Raw genomic sequence first — 12726 nt, 5'->3', positions numbered from 1 at the left:
CCGTGTAATAGTGCAAGAATTTATAGAGAATTCACATAAAACATTTTTCTCTAGGGGCTGGAGCCATAGCACAGCGGGGAGGGCGCTTGCCTTGCACGCGGCCGACCCGGGTTCGATTCCCAGCATCCCATATGGTCCCCTGAGCACCACCAGGGGTAATTACTGAGTGCAGAGCCAGGAGTGACCTCTGTGCATCACTGGGTGTGACCCAAAAAGCAAAAAAAAAAAAAAAATTTCCTCTACATTTTTATTGCAGTTTGAAGTTTTCATTTAAACATTCCAATCTTCATTACTTTAAGGAAAAGGATATTATTTTACCTAGTCAGTTTATTCTGTTTCAAAAATAAAGATGTCCGTCCTAATTTATAGACCCTCTCCTATTGACGCTGTTTCCGGCGTTAGTCTGCAGGCCTTCCAGCTATGATTCTGCCAGGAAATGCTGCATTGTTTCGTTTGTGCGGAAATAACGTCTTTGAGCTCCTGGACGTGTGTGTGGCCCTCAGCAGACTCCTAATATCCTGCTTTGGTGCTGAGAGTTTTACACTTTGACGTCATTGAACTAAAACTAGACATTGCGCCCAGAGAACATGTTTTCAGTCAGGAAAAAATAAAAATAAAGTCTACCTCCCTGGTTGCTGACCTCTTTCTATGATTTTAATATTTGTTAAATATTTTGATATTTGTTAAAAGTTTTTTAACAAATTGATATTTGCCTGCTGCAGCTTGGCCGCTCCCTGAAAATCTGAAAAGTGAAAGATCATGTTTGGAAATAAACGCCCTGTGTCCCTCGTAGAAAATGGTCGTCGCTCAGGCCGGGTCGTTAACACTCGGCGGGCTTGGAGAACGCTTAATGCACCATAATTAGGTCCTGGACCCTGATGCTTTTAATGGCCCCATAATGGCCTGAAGGAGTTAATCAGGGCCCCGGGCACCCTGACTGTCCGGAGTGCCGGGCCATTAGGGTAATAGCGGTGGAACAGCAGCGTGCAGAGCCTTTCAGGATGGACGGGGAGCGCGTGTCACTTCTGCGCGGGCTGAGTTAACTGCACGGGGTCACGCAGCGCGTCCAGCCGGGGTCAGACAGATGCTGGGCCCGGGTCCGGGAAGGGACGCCACCCTGCAGGGCTCCAGGCTGGTCTTCAAGGAAATGAAAATTGGCGTCTGTTGTCTTGTCGCAGCTGTTGACTGCAGATATTTCGGAGTTAAAAAATCAGTGGTGGGGGGAGGGGCACCCTGGAATGGAACCGGCTAATGCCGAGTGGGGGTCCCGTTGTGAGGTGGCTCCGTCAGGAGGCGCCCCTGAGAGGGGGAGCAGGGCACAGGCAGGGGCGGTGCGGGGCTGGGGAGAGGCCTAGAGCCCTGGCGTTGTGACCTCACTTCCTGCAGTTTCCGGTCGCCCCCTCTGACTGGGGGGCGGGGGGTGCTGCCTTCTGGGAGACTCTGGCACTCAGTGCTCTGCCCCCCAGAAGGCCGTGGAATTCTGCGGTGCTTTTGCCGCTTCTCTCAAATAGCAGGAAAGTGACCCTCGGGGCATCCGACAAATCTCCAGTTTCGATTGTTTTTGGGAAGATTTTCAAGTGTTACTTTTTAATCCTCCTCCTTTCCACACGGGATGGCTGATTACCCCCCAAGCTGGGGCTGGGGAGCAGTTTCCTCAGGGGTCCTGAGCGCTTCTGGGGCCCTTCCAGACACTTGACGTCAGTCAGCCCGTGAGAGCCATGCCCCCGATCTCTGCTCAGCCCTGGCGCACGCGGGCTCCGTCCACACGGGTGGGAGGAACTGGACGCTGCCCGCAGAGACCCCCGAGGGGGCTGGGAGCGGCGTGCTCCCTGCAGAGCTCACGCGTCCCCCCCAAGGGTTTCCTTGGGGAACACCCAGAAAGCAGGCAGAGGTGCCCGCTTTGGTGCCATTTCCCCGACAGGGGGTTCCCTTCCCCCTGTCGCGGAGGGGCTGATGGAGGAGGCTGTGGGACAGGAGGGAGGAGGTGGGCGAGGGTGGGATGCAGCTGCTCCTTCGCCTGTGCCGCTGACCCGGCCTTTGGGAACAGGGTGCGAATCAGGCTGCCCTGCTGGGTGGGAGAGTTCGTCTCTTGCCCGCCTCGGAGCCCGGGCTGCCCTGGGGGCATCTGTTTGCTCCTGTGCCCTGTTGCGGATTGAGAGGGCAGCAGGGGGCAGCCTCGGGTCAGGAGCAGGTCCCCGCTCCCCCGCTATCAGCAGGACGCCGTCCCCTCGGGTCGCTGCTGGCCACCGAAGCAGCAGAGGCTGGACGTGGCACCTGGATGCCCGCACTCTCTGCCCACTCTCTGCCGTGGGTGCCCCCACCCGCCCTCTCTCCACTGTGGATGCCCGGGGGGGGGGGGGCGGCTCATCCTGTGTCCACTTTGCAGTCGAGCTGGGGGAAAGGGGACGGCTCTTCCCGCAGCCCACCACCTGCATCTGGGGTACCTTGGTCCCCACCCGCCCACATTCCAGGGTCGCCTCGTCCCCCCGAGGTCTTGGCGCACATCCTCAGAGTCTCCCGACTCTCTCGGTGGCACGGGGAGAATGAATGCCTCGCCCGCGCCTGGCGCTGAAGGGCGGGCCTCTAACGGGGCGTGAAGAATCATTTCTTCGCCAGTCTGACAGGTGATGAACAGCACCTTCTCCTGGACGCTGCGGTTTTCCGCCCGGCGCTGGGATGGGGCATCTATTTCGTGTATTTATTGGTCGTTTGTACCTTCCCTCCTGCGAAGTGCCTCCACCTGTTGTTTCTGCATTTCTCTTCCTAGTGAGAGAATATTGACGTCTGTGATCGATGGCAATCTCTTGGAGTTTTAGATATTAATTCCTTAATTTTTAGGCCACAGGTAATCTTCCCCAGTGGAGAAAATTGTGCTGTTGCCTGTGGGCTCAGCAGTAGCTCAAGTTTTAGTATCAATCTTTAAAAAAAATCATCACCGTAGCATTTTAATTTGGGGTCGGCTGGAGCCTCGGCCGGCTGCACCTCCAGCTCCGACTCCTGCATTTCCTCGGTGCGGGGACTTTCCCCCCCAGAGCCAGAAGATAAACGTTTTTCCTCCTTTTCTTTTTATTATTTTATACCCAAAATTCTAAGTTGGGTCTTTAATCCACGTGGGTTTTCTTCATGTATGTCAGATGTGTGTGCGTGTGCTTGTGTGTGCCCTTATCCCGTCGCCGCGTACTGGAAACACCATTTCTCTCTCCGCTGTCTGGACCCGCGCCTTTGTCTCGCGCTCTCCGTGCAGAGTCGGCCACGCCAGGTCCCTTCTGGCTGGCTCACGGGACTTGTCTTTCTGCCAGTTTTCTGCCCCGTGTTCGGGTGTCCTTCCCCTGATAATTTTCCTTCTGAGGATGTACTGAACTCTGCGGGTTATGAGTTCCTGTTTCACATCTGGAAATGAAGAAAATCTGTCTTCACTTCTCCCCCCACCCGCATTCTCTCTGGCCTTGGTTCTGAGCGCGGCACTGGGTCCCCTGGGGCCGTCTCCTCTGATCTCCCCGGGGAGGCCTTTCCGGCTCCGGCTCCCTCTGTCCCTTCCCCGCGGCGCGGCTGCTCCTGGCCGTGGAGACGCGAGTCCTTTCCGGATCGAGGCGCCGCTTTACCCGCGCAGGCGCTGCGGCAGAGGGGCCTGGCCACGGCCCCGAATGTCCCTCAGCCGCGGAGAGCAGCGGCCGTTCCAGAACTTTTCCGCTGTTCCGGGTGTCCCCAGCCTTGGTTGCAGGGGCGACGGTGCTCTCGCCGCTGGCCCACGTTGGGGTGAGCAGGTGCGGGGTTCCTGACCCTTCCGCTGTCCCGCAGGGCTGGGCACCCCCAGCCCGCTGCCCGCGAGCGCTCCCGGGCTTTCGGGTCAACCGCGCGCATGGCCGTCCTGAGTTGGGGGCGCAGTGCTCCGCCGCCAGTGCTCCTGGCTCCCCTGGCCGGCCCAGGGTCAGTGGCCACCCCCTCGCGGTGCCCCGGCCCTGCGATGCACGCCATCGCCTGCCGCCCTCGGGCCACCCGCTCACCACACACCACTGCGCCGTGTGTGTCCCCAAAGGCCCTTTCCAGCCCGTCCCGGGCCAGCAGCCCGCAGAGCTCTGTCGCTGCGTCCCCTCAGGCGCGCGCCGCACGGGGCAGGGCGCGCGGCACGGGGCAGAGCGCGCGGCACGGGGCAGAGCGCGCGGCACGGGGCAGGGGGCGCGGCACGGGGCAGGGCGCGCGGCACGGGGCTGGGGGCGCCGCACGGGTCAGGGCGCGCGGCACGGGTCAGGGCGCGCGGCACGGGGCAGGGCGCGCGGCACGGGGCAGGGGGCGCGGGCGCGGGGCAGGGGGCGTGGGTGCGGGGCAGGGCGCGCGGGCGAGGGGCAGAGCGCGCGGCACGGGGCAGGGCGCGCGGGCGCGGGGCAGAGCGCGCGGCACGGGGCAGGGTGCGCGGGCGCCGGACAGGGCGCGCGGCACGGGGCAGGGGGCGGGCACGGGGCAGGGCGCGCAGCACGGGGCAGGGCGCGCGGGCGCGAGGCAGGGGCAGGGGCAGGGGCGTGGGCGCGGGCACGGGGCAGGGCGCGCGGCACGGGGCAGGGCGCGGGCACAGGGCAGGGCGCGCGGGGCAGGGCGCGTGGGCGGGCTCCGACGTGCTGACACTTGCGCCAGGGCCGCTCCCTCCGCGCCACCCAGGTCCGGCCGGTGCCGCGGTGCCGCTGGGCCGGCCCGGAGCAAACGGCCGGCGCTCATGGAAGCGTTTCCTCCCGCCGGTAGACATCGAGGACGTGAAGAAGCACAAGCCCGGGTACTTGGAGGCCACGCTCAGCTGGTTCCGCTACTACAAGGTGCCGGACGGAAAGCCGGAAAACAAGTTCGCTTTCAACGGCGAATTCAAAGACAAGGTGGGCCAGCTTTTCTTTCCCCCCACTTAACCAAGTAGACCTCGGGAGACCCACAGCCCGTCCCGCCCCGGGCCCTCTCACGTGACTCTCTGAGGGTACCCCGACTGCCTGCGACCGACTCTTAGCATTCTTTATGATTTCAACATTTTCCCCCCAGAGAATGGAGCGGCTCGCTGGGGCTGTCCGTGTGTCCGTGACCGTGTGTCCGTGTGTCTGAGGACATGCTCCCCCGGGGGGCGGGGCGCAGCTGCTAGGGTGCCCTCCGCGGGGCAGTGCAGCTCGCTCCTAGGGCCGCCCGGCCAGGGTTTCCCCATCACCGCCCTGCAGAGAGGACTGAGCCCGTGGGGACTGTCCCAGGCCGAGTGTGGAGTGCCCAGCCCTGGCCACAGCTCGCCCTCTCCGACGTCCCCGCCCCGCCCGGCAGCCAGGCCGCTGATCTCGCCTTTGGGTTTGGGTCTAGGCGTTTGCTCTCAAGGTCATCGAATCTACTCACGAATGCTGGAAAGCGTTGCTCATGAACAAGTGTGAGAGAGGGACTATTGACTGGTAAGAGTTCGCCTTTGTGATGTGATGCCACTTTTTTACTTAGATTTTTATTTTCTTTCAGGCACCATGATTCATAGTGTTATTCTAGTATTCATTGGTATTAAGCAGCCATGTGTAACTGCTCAGGTCTTATGTTTTAAAGAGAACTGTTATTTTTTTTTCCAAGTGAAAATGGTTGACAGAACACTCAGTGGACGGTGGGATGACCGGGTGCCGGGCACTGGGGAATCCAGAATGGACACTGTCCATTCCTCAAGGATTCTGGCAGGGAAACGGTCATGTAAACTGGCGTTTAATTACAGTACACGTGACATATGCAAGAATGGAGTAGAAAAGCAAAGCAAATGCAAATGTGGTTACTTATTTCTGTGGTCAGGGTCACCCCTGTTCTTGGTAAGAGCACTGAGAGCCTTCCCTTACGATTCGAGCTGCTGTGACGAACATAATGCCCAGCTCTGTATTCGTTTAAGACATTTCAGCGCCTTTTGCTAATCTTAGTAGGGGTGGGGGCTCTGTGGGGGTTTTACATTGTCTGACATACAATAGAAAACGAAGCTCTGATTTGAGGCTGGGGGTGGGGCGGGGAGGAGGGGACCACCCAGCAGGGCCCAGGGGACAGTGTGGTGCCTGCAGCAATCCTGGGCTTCCTGAACGACCTTCCAGACAAAGCCCTTTGTTCCACACTGGCTGGTCCCTCGGCCTTTCCCTCTAAGTGGGCCGTGCAGCGCCATGGAGGCCTGGGCACTTCGGCCGTACCTCGGGGCATCCAGGGCCATCCCCGGGGCTGGAATGTGTCTCGGTGTCTAAAATCGTAGCGAGACCAGAGTACACTGGGTTTCTCGTTGGTGATTGCTCCTTCACGTTTCCTTGTTTGCGAATAACCTCTCCTGTCCCTCCAGCACCAATGTGCAGGTCTGCGGGAGCCCGTTCCTCTGCTCTCAGGAGAAGGCAAGAGCGGTCGTGGAGTCGGTAAGGGGCAGGTGTCCCGCACCCAGCGGTCCAGCAAGACAGGCCAGAGGGGGCAGCGCCGGGGGGCGCACAGTTAAAAAAAAAAAAAAGAAAAGCGTTGGTGGTGACCACAGGACTTGAGTCCAGAACCTTCCAGGCGTCTTGAGCCATTTTAAGCTCTGGGCACAACGGGGTCCGCGTGCGCTGTTGGCTAGTCCCGGGCAAAGTGCGGGGGCACGTGTTGGCTCTGCTCGTGTCCGAGCCCAAGCTGCAGCCTGCTGGCCGCCAGTGAGACCCTGCTGGGGGTTGGGTGGGCAGAGTCACCCCCACGGTGCTCAGGGGTTGCTCCTGGCGGGGCGCGGGACGCTTCTGGGGTGCTGGGGATGGAACCCTGGCCAGCAGCGTGCGGGACTCGGGGCCCCACTATCCCCCTGTTTTAGTGCCATGCAGGTGTTGCAGTGCTGGGGGAGGGCACCCCCAAGGGCAGGATGGGGGGTGCTGCTATTCCCGAATCATCCTCCAGAGTCCCAAGGCCGAGGGAGAGGGGGCAGGGGGCAGGGGCTGCCTCCAGGCGCGGGTAGAGTTCCCGGGAGGAAGCCCACCGGGATGACTGACGTGTGTTTCTTGTCCCAAGTGAGCTGGAGCCCGGGCGGCTCTGGGAAAGGAGAGCCAGGAGCTGCCGGCCGGCCGCAGGACAGCGGCCAGTCTCGCTGACCGGCCCCACTTGCATTAGAAATAGCGGGAACAAAAGTCACCTTGCTAGGCACACCAGCCGTCCCCTTCAGCTCAGCTCAGTTTATAGATAACGGACACTCCCTTAAAATTAAACGCCAGGTGCGTGTTCCTGCCTAAGACCCTGATTTTGAGCCGTTCCCGATATCAAAAGGAAAACCGTCCCCTTGAGGGAAAATGCCCCTTGGAAGACCCGGATAGTCCCTGCCAGCGTTCCCAGAGCGGGTGACGGCCCTGCAGGGACACTGCGGGGTCCGGAGGGGAGAGCCCTGGAGAGGGGGCGGGCGCTCTCTGCTGGCCCTGAAAGAAGGTCGACTTCTGGGGCCCCTGGGGGCCACCTTGTCTTTCTGAGGGGGGCATCGGGCCGGGTATGCTGAGGCCTTTGGTCTGAGCGGTTGGCTTGAGGCGGGGTTAGCCTTGGGAAGCATCAGCGTCCGCAGCTGTCCTGTGACTGGCTGGTGGCACCTGAGTGCTAAGGGCAGTGGCGCTTCTCACGGGAAGACTGTGACACGCCCCCCGGCCCGAGGAAACCCGAGGGGGCGGCTGGGGACGGGGTGCCCGGAGTGGGGGACGCGTCTGTGAGAAGCCCCCGGCGGCTGGCCACAGTGAAAGTGTCGTCATGGCAGGCCCCCGGGGCCTTTCCCGCCTCAGGGCCTCAGGGAGAGGCTGGGCCCGGAGCTGAGGGTCTCTCCTGGGTGGCCTGCGCTGGCCCGACTGCTCAGAGTGACCGAGCGCGGGGACACCGTCCACCCCGCAGCGCATTCAGGCCGCCCCCGCCCTGGGCGTCTCTGAAGACAAACGAGGCTCAGCGGCAGCCCCTCCCAAGGTGTCTCCGGGGGTGTCGGGCTCTTCACCGTCCACGGCAGTGAGGGACCCTCGGGCGCTGGGCTCGGAGGGTGGCGGCCCGGGTGACGGCTCCGGTGCACCCGTCAGCTGATACTGACAGTGGCTGACATGTCTGCTGTGGCTTACGGAGACACGTTCGGATCCTCTCCCTCATGGAAAAGTCATTTTTTTTTTTCTTTTTGGATCACACCCGGCGATGCACAGGGGTCACTCCTGGCTCTGCACTCAGGAATTACCCCTGGCAGTGCTCAGGGGACCATATGGGATGCTGGGAATCGAACCTGGGTCGGCCGCGTGCAAGGCAAATGCCCTACCCGCTGTGCTATTGCTCCAGCCCCGGAAAAGTCATTTTTTAAAAGAATCTAAAAGTCAGGATTGAAACAAGATTCATAAACTTCATCTAACAGACAGACAAAACTGATTAGGAAGTGTATAGCTTTTTCATGGGCGCTTCCGAGTATAAAGCCTGTACAAAGACACAGTCACCCCAGAAAGACAAGGGCTAATGTTATGTAGCCCCCACTAGCTACAGTGTAATAACATTATTAAACGGCCACGGAGAGCATTAAAAAGAAACTCCAGGAGCTAGGGCAGTACCAGAGCAGGGAGGGTGTTTGCCTTGCACGCGGCCGGCCCAGGTTCGATTCCCAGCATTCTCTGTGTCCCCCCAGCCCCACCAGGAGTAATTCCTGAGTGCAGGGCCAGGAGTAACCCCTGTGCCTTGCTGGGTGTGACCCAAAAAGCAAAAAAAAAAAAAAAAGAAATGGAAAATGCGTGTCCTTGGTTTTGGGGGCACGCCCCGCGGGGCTCAGGACGCACTGCGGGCCCTGCACTCGGGGATCGTTCCGGGTGGGAGGTGAGGACCAGAGGAGGTGCCGGGGATGGAACCGGGGTGGGGGGTGTGCAAGGCAAACGCCCTCCCCACTCTGCTTTCTCTCCGGCCCCAGACATGTTTGGAAATACTTGCACACGCCTGGGAACCCCTCTGGGCACACGGTGCCTCAGAGACTGAGTCAGATCAGTCATGAGGTGCCGAGAGTTGTCAGTCCGGAGGAAGTGGCTGTCGGGACTTGCCCCGCCCAGGGAGATGCGGTTCTGGGCAGAGCAAATGTGCAGGGCAGCCGGGAAGGAAGGGAAGGAAGGAGCCCGCCGTGCTCCGCGGCCAGCTCGCCTATTAATTTGTTCATTTTTTTTTCCCCATCTTTTTACAAGACCATAAAGAGCAGAGCAAATGTTTAATGAAGTAGAAAACAATGACAAGCAGGAACTAAGACCCCTGCCCCCTGCCTCACCCCCTGAACAATAAAAAAGAGACAGACCTGCAGGGGAGGGGCTGGAGCAGTAGCACAGCAGGGAGGGTGTTTGCCTTGCACGCAGGAGGCCCACTGGGTTGATTCCCAGCATCCCATAGGGTCCCCTGAGCACTGCCAGGAGGGATTCCTGAGTGCATCGCCAGGAGTAGCCCCTGTGCATCGCCGGGTCTGACCCAAAAGAGCAAACAGAAACAAACCCTGCAGGGGGGTGTCTGTGTCGGGGACTTGGCGGTCGGCCTTGCCTTCCCCATTGGTTGCTTCTCTGCGCCCCCGTGTCCCGCGCGACCTCCCTTGGGGCTTGCGTGGGTGACGGTGAGCAGCACCTTTGCGCGGTGGGGGGCGACACCGTGCCCTCCTGGGAGGCATCACGGCCCCCAGGCTGGTCCCTGGCTCCCGGCGGGCCCCCAGTAAAGTGCTTCCGGGATGTGCCGGGTCACGGGTCACGTGCGTCTCTGGGGGGTCGTGGGGGGCTCATCCACTCTGTCCCCTGCAGCGGGTGCAAGGAAGGTGCTGCTGCCGCTTCCCAGGGCTGGGCGAGGAGGGTGGGGTCCCGCCCTCCCCCTCCGAGACTCCTGTGCATTGCCAGGCGCCCTGGCTTTGTTTGGGGTGGACGCGTGTCTGCGTTCCTCCAGTTCAGACGCAGCCGGAACCCCGGACGCTCAGTGGCTCTGCTCTTACCTTCCAGGTCCTCCCAGGAACGTCAGAGAGCAGCGGGAGGGAGCCGGAAGGTACGTGTGGGGCCCTGGGGCCCGACGCAGAGGTTCATAGATGCTGCTCTAAGCCACACCCTTGACGCCCCCCCACGCCCAAGTAATCCTAAAGCCACATGAACTATAAACTTTCTCAGCCGGTCACCAGGCTTTCACGTGCAACCTCTCGCTCCCTTGTTTCAGTACGTGAAAAGTATGTTCATGACATTGAGGCTAGAAAATCATTTAATTATGTAGCAACTTAATTAAGTACCTATTTTCTGGGTAAAATACTGAGAAATTCCATGTGAATTTGGAGATTTTTTTGAGGGGGCACACACACCCGAGTGCTCAGGGCCCGCCCCCCCGGCTCTGCCCAGAGATCACGCCCGGTGTGGCTCGAGGACCGGGTGGACGCCGGGGACTGAGCCTGGGTGGCCGCATGCACGGCAAGTGCCGACCCACGGCACTGTCTCTTGGGGCCTGGAGATTGTTTTTCTCTTTTTAAATTTTTTTTAATGGAATCACCATGAGTATCACTGTTACCCATTGCTCACCGATTTGCTCGAGCGGGCACCAGTCACGTCTCCAAGGTGAGACTTGTTGTGACTGTTTTTGGCATATCGAATACACCACGGGGAGCTTGCCAGGCTCTGCCGTGTGGGTGGGACACTCTCGGTAGCTTGCCGGGCTCTCCGAGAGGGGCAGAGGAATCAACCCGGGTCAGCTGCACGGAAGGCAAACGCCCTACCTGCTGTGCTATGGCTCTATGAGTATCTACTTACAAAATTGCTCATGCTGGGTTCAGTGTGTGATATTCCAACACCATCCCCTTTACAGTGCACATTTCCCACCATGTACACACCTGTCTCCCCAGTTTCCCTCCCCCCCTGCCCCAGGCTGCATCTGTGGCAGGGATCTCTCTCTCTCTCTCTCTCTCTCTCTCTCTCTCTCTCTCTCTGTCCCTCCCTCTCCCTCCCCCCTCCCTCTCTCTCCCTCTCCCTCCCCCTCCCTCTCCCCCTCTCCCTCCCCATTCCCTCTCTCCCCCTCTCCTTCCCCCTCCCTCTCTCCCCCTCTCCCTCCCCCCTCCCTCTCTCCCCCTCTCTCTCCCCCCTCTCTCTCTCCTTCTCTCCCTCTCTCTCCCTCTCTCCCTCTCTTTCCTCTCTCTCCCCCTCCCCCCTCTCTCTCCTCTCCCTCTCTCTCCCTCTCTCCCTCTCTTTCCTCTCTCTCTCTCCTCTCTCTCTCCCTGTCTTTCTCTCCCCCTCTCTCTCTTCCTCCCTCCCTCCCCCCCCCTCTCTCTCTCCCCCCCTCTCTCCCCCTCCCCCCTTCAGGCGCTGTGGTTTGCAGGACTGTCACTGAGAGCCCATCGTACATGACACTTTCCCTCCTTCACGCCTTCAGGGCCAGTCCTGGTCCGGAGTCATCATTTCCAACTCTCACTGTCGCCTGTTCTCCTCCTTATTAATGAGCTCCTCATTTTAACTAAAGACCTTAAATCAGACTTTACCTCAGGTAGAGCGGCTCTAAAATGTCTTTTTAAAAGCTGCTGTTTTGGGGCCGGAGCGATAGCACAGCAGGTAGAGCCTTTGCCTTGCACGCGGCCAACCTGGGTTCGATTCCCAGCATCCCACATGGTCCCCTGAGCACTGATGGGTAATTCCTGAGTGCAAAGCCAGGAGTAGCTCCTATGCATCGCCAGGCGTGACCCAAAAAGCAAAAAAAAAAAAAAAAAAACAAGTTGCCGTTTTTGAGAAACAAGTGAAAAGTGTTCTGAGGTTGAAGGATTTCCACATGCCAGCATGCGCATGCGTCGTTTGTTCGAGAGAACAGAACGTACTTCTTTGCTTTAGTCTAAAACACCGTGAGAAGCGGGGAACGGTTTCCTGGGTGCCGGCTCGGGGCTGGAAGGAGCCTGGGCACAGATGCAGCGGCCTTGCTGGCCCGCCTCCGAGGGTCCTCCACGGAACAACCCCGAGAGAGGGGCGTGAGAGGCAGGGAGAGAAGTAGGAAGCTCTGGGGGCTCTGACTGAGCGGGGAGGGACCGGGCCGAGCTGCAGGGACCCAGAGGCTGGAGTTCTGTCCCAGCCTGCTCCCGCCCGCCGTGGCGCTGTCTGTTGGCTGCCCTCCGGGACTGGGCTCTGCACGGGTCCGAGTGACGTCTTGTCCTCCCTCCCTCCCGCCCTCTCCAACACAGAGCAAGTGTGGCACTTCCTGGGCACGAGCTGAAGCTCGCAGAGCTCCCGCCCTCGGACTCCGAGACCACGTTCCTGCGCCTGGGGCCGGCACGGCCCTGAGGGTTGGCCGCCTTCAGTGGAAACTTCACCTTCCCCCAGATTCTTTGAGATTCGCCAAATGTAAATAAACATTGCGATTCCTAATACTCGTCTGTCCCTGGGTACTGGTTAGCCTGGGGGAAGTTCCAGCTCGCAGCTGTGATGTACTGGCTGGAGACCTCCGAGAATCGGCGTTTGGCCGGTTCTGGCTCCTGCCTCGGCGGCAGCCTGATTCCTCTTCTAGCCTCTGTCTCTGCCGGTTCCTATAAACACAACGCGCCGAGGGGCTGAGTTGTGATGTTGTTACTGCTCCTGTTTCCAGCGAGACCATCGCGTGGTTTACCGTCCGTGCCCTGTCCAGCCCGGCCCTGGCCCAGACTCCGTGCATGGCCGCGTGAAGGTCTCACTCCGACCGCGGCTCCTCCATCAGTCCCTGGAACCCTGGGCCCTCATGGCCCTCGGCCAGCCCCGGGGTCTCAGTGGCCCCGAGTCTCTCACCCTCCCCTCCGCCTCTCCC

The 12726-nt window shown here is 60.2% G+C and overlaps 1 protein-coding gene across 2 annotated transcripts in view; it reads left to right on the top strand.

Annotated features, from left to right (window-relative positions):
• PPA2 (inorganic pyrophosphatase 2) overlaps positions 1–12316 on the top strand; it is a 34747-nt gene extending 22431 nt beyond the window's left edge. For both annotated transcript variants that reach the window (XM_055143348.1, XM_055143349.1), the window contains 5 exons: positions 4735–4862; positions 5323–5408; positions 6308–6377; positions 9933–9975; positions 12131–12316. In XM_055143348.1, the coding sequence (XP_054999323.1) occupies positions 4735–4862; positions 5323–5408; positions 6308–6377; positions 9933–9975; positions 12131–12162 (359 nt within the window). In that variant the 3' untranslated portion in view covers positions 12163–12316. The remainder of the gene's footprint in view (positions 1–4734; positions 4863–5322; positions 5409–6307; positions 6378–9932; positions 9976–12130) is intronic.
• The last annotated feature ends 410 nt before the right edge of the window (positions 12317–12726 follow it).

The sequence above is a fragment of the Sorex araneus genome, chromosome 6 (genome assembly GCF_027595985.1).
Source record: "Sorex araneus isolate mSorAra2 chromosome 6, mSorAra2.pri, whole genome shotgun sequence".
NCBI classification, from domain to species: domain Eukaryota; kingdom Metazoa; phylum Chordata; class Mammalia; order Eulipotyphla; family Soricidae; genus Sorex; species Sorex araneus.
Note: the sequence above shows the minus strand (reverse complement) of the source record. Positions and strands in the feature narration are given on the sequence as shown.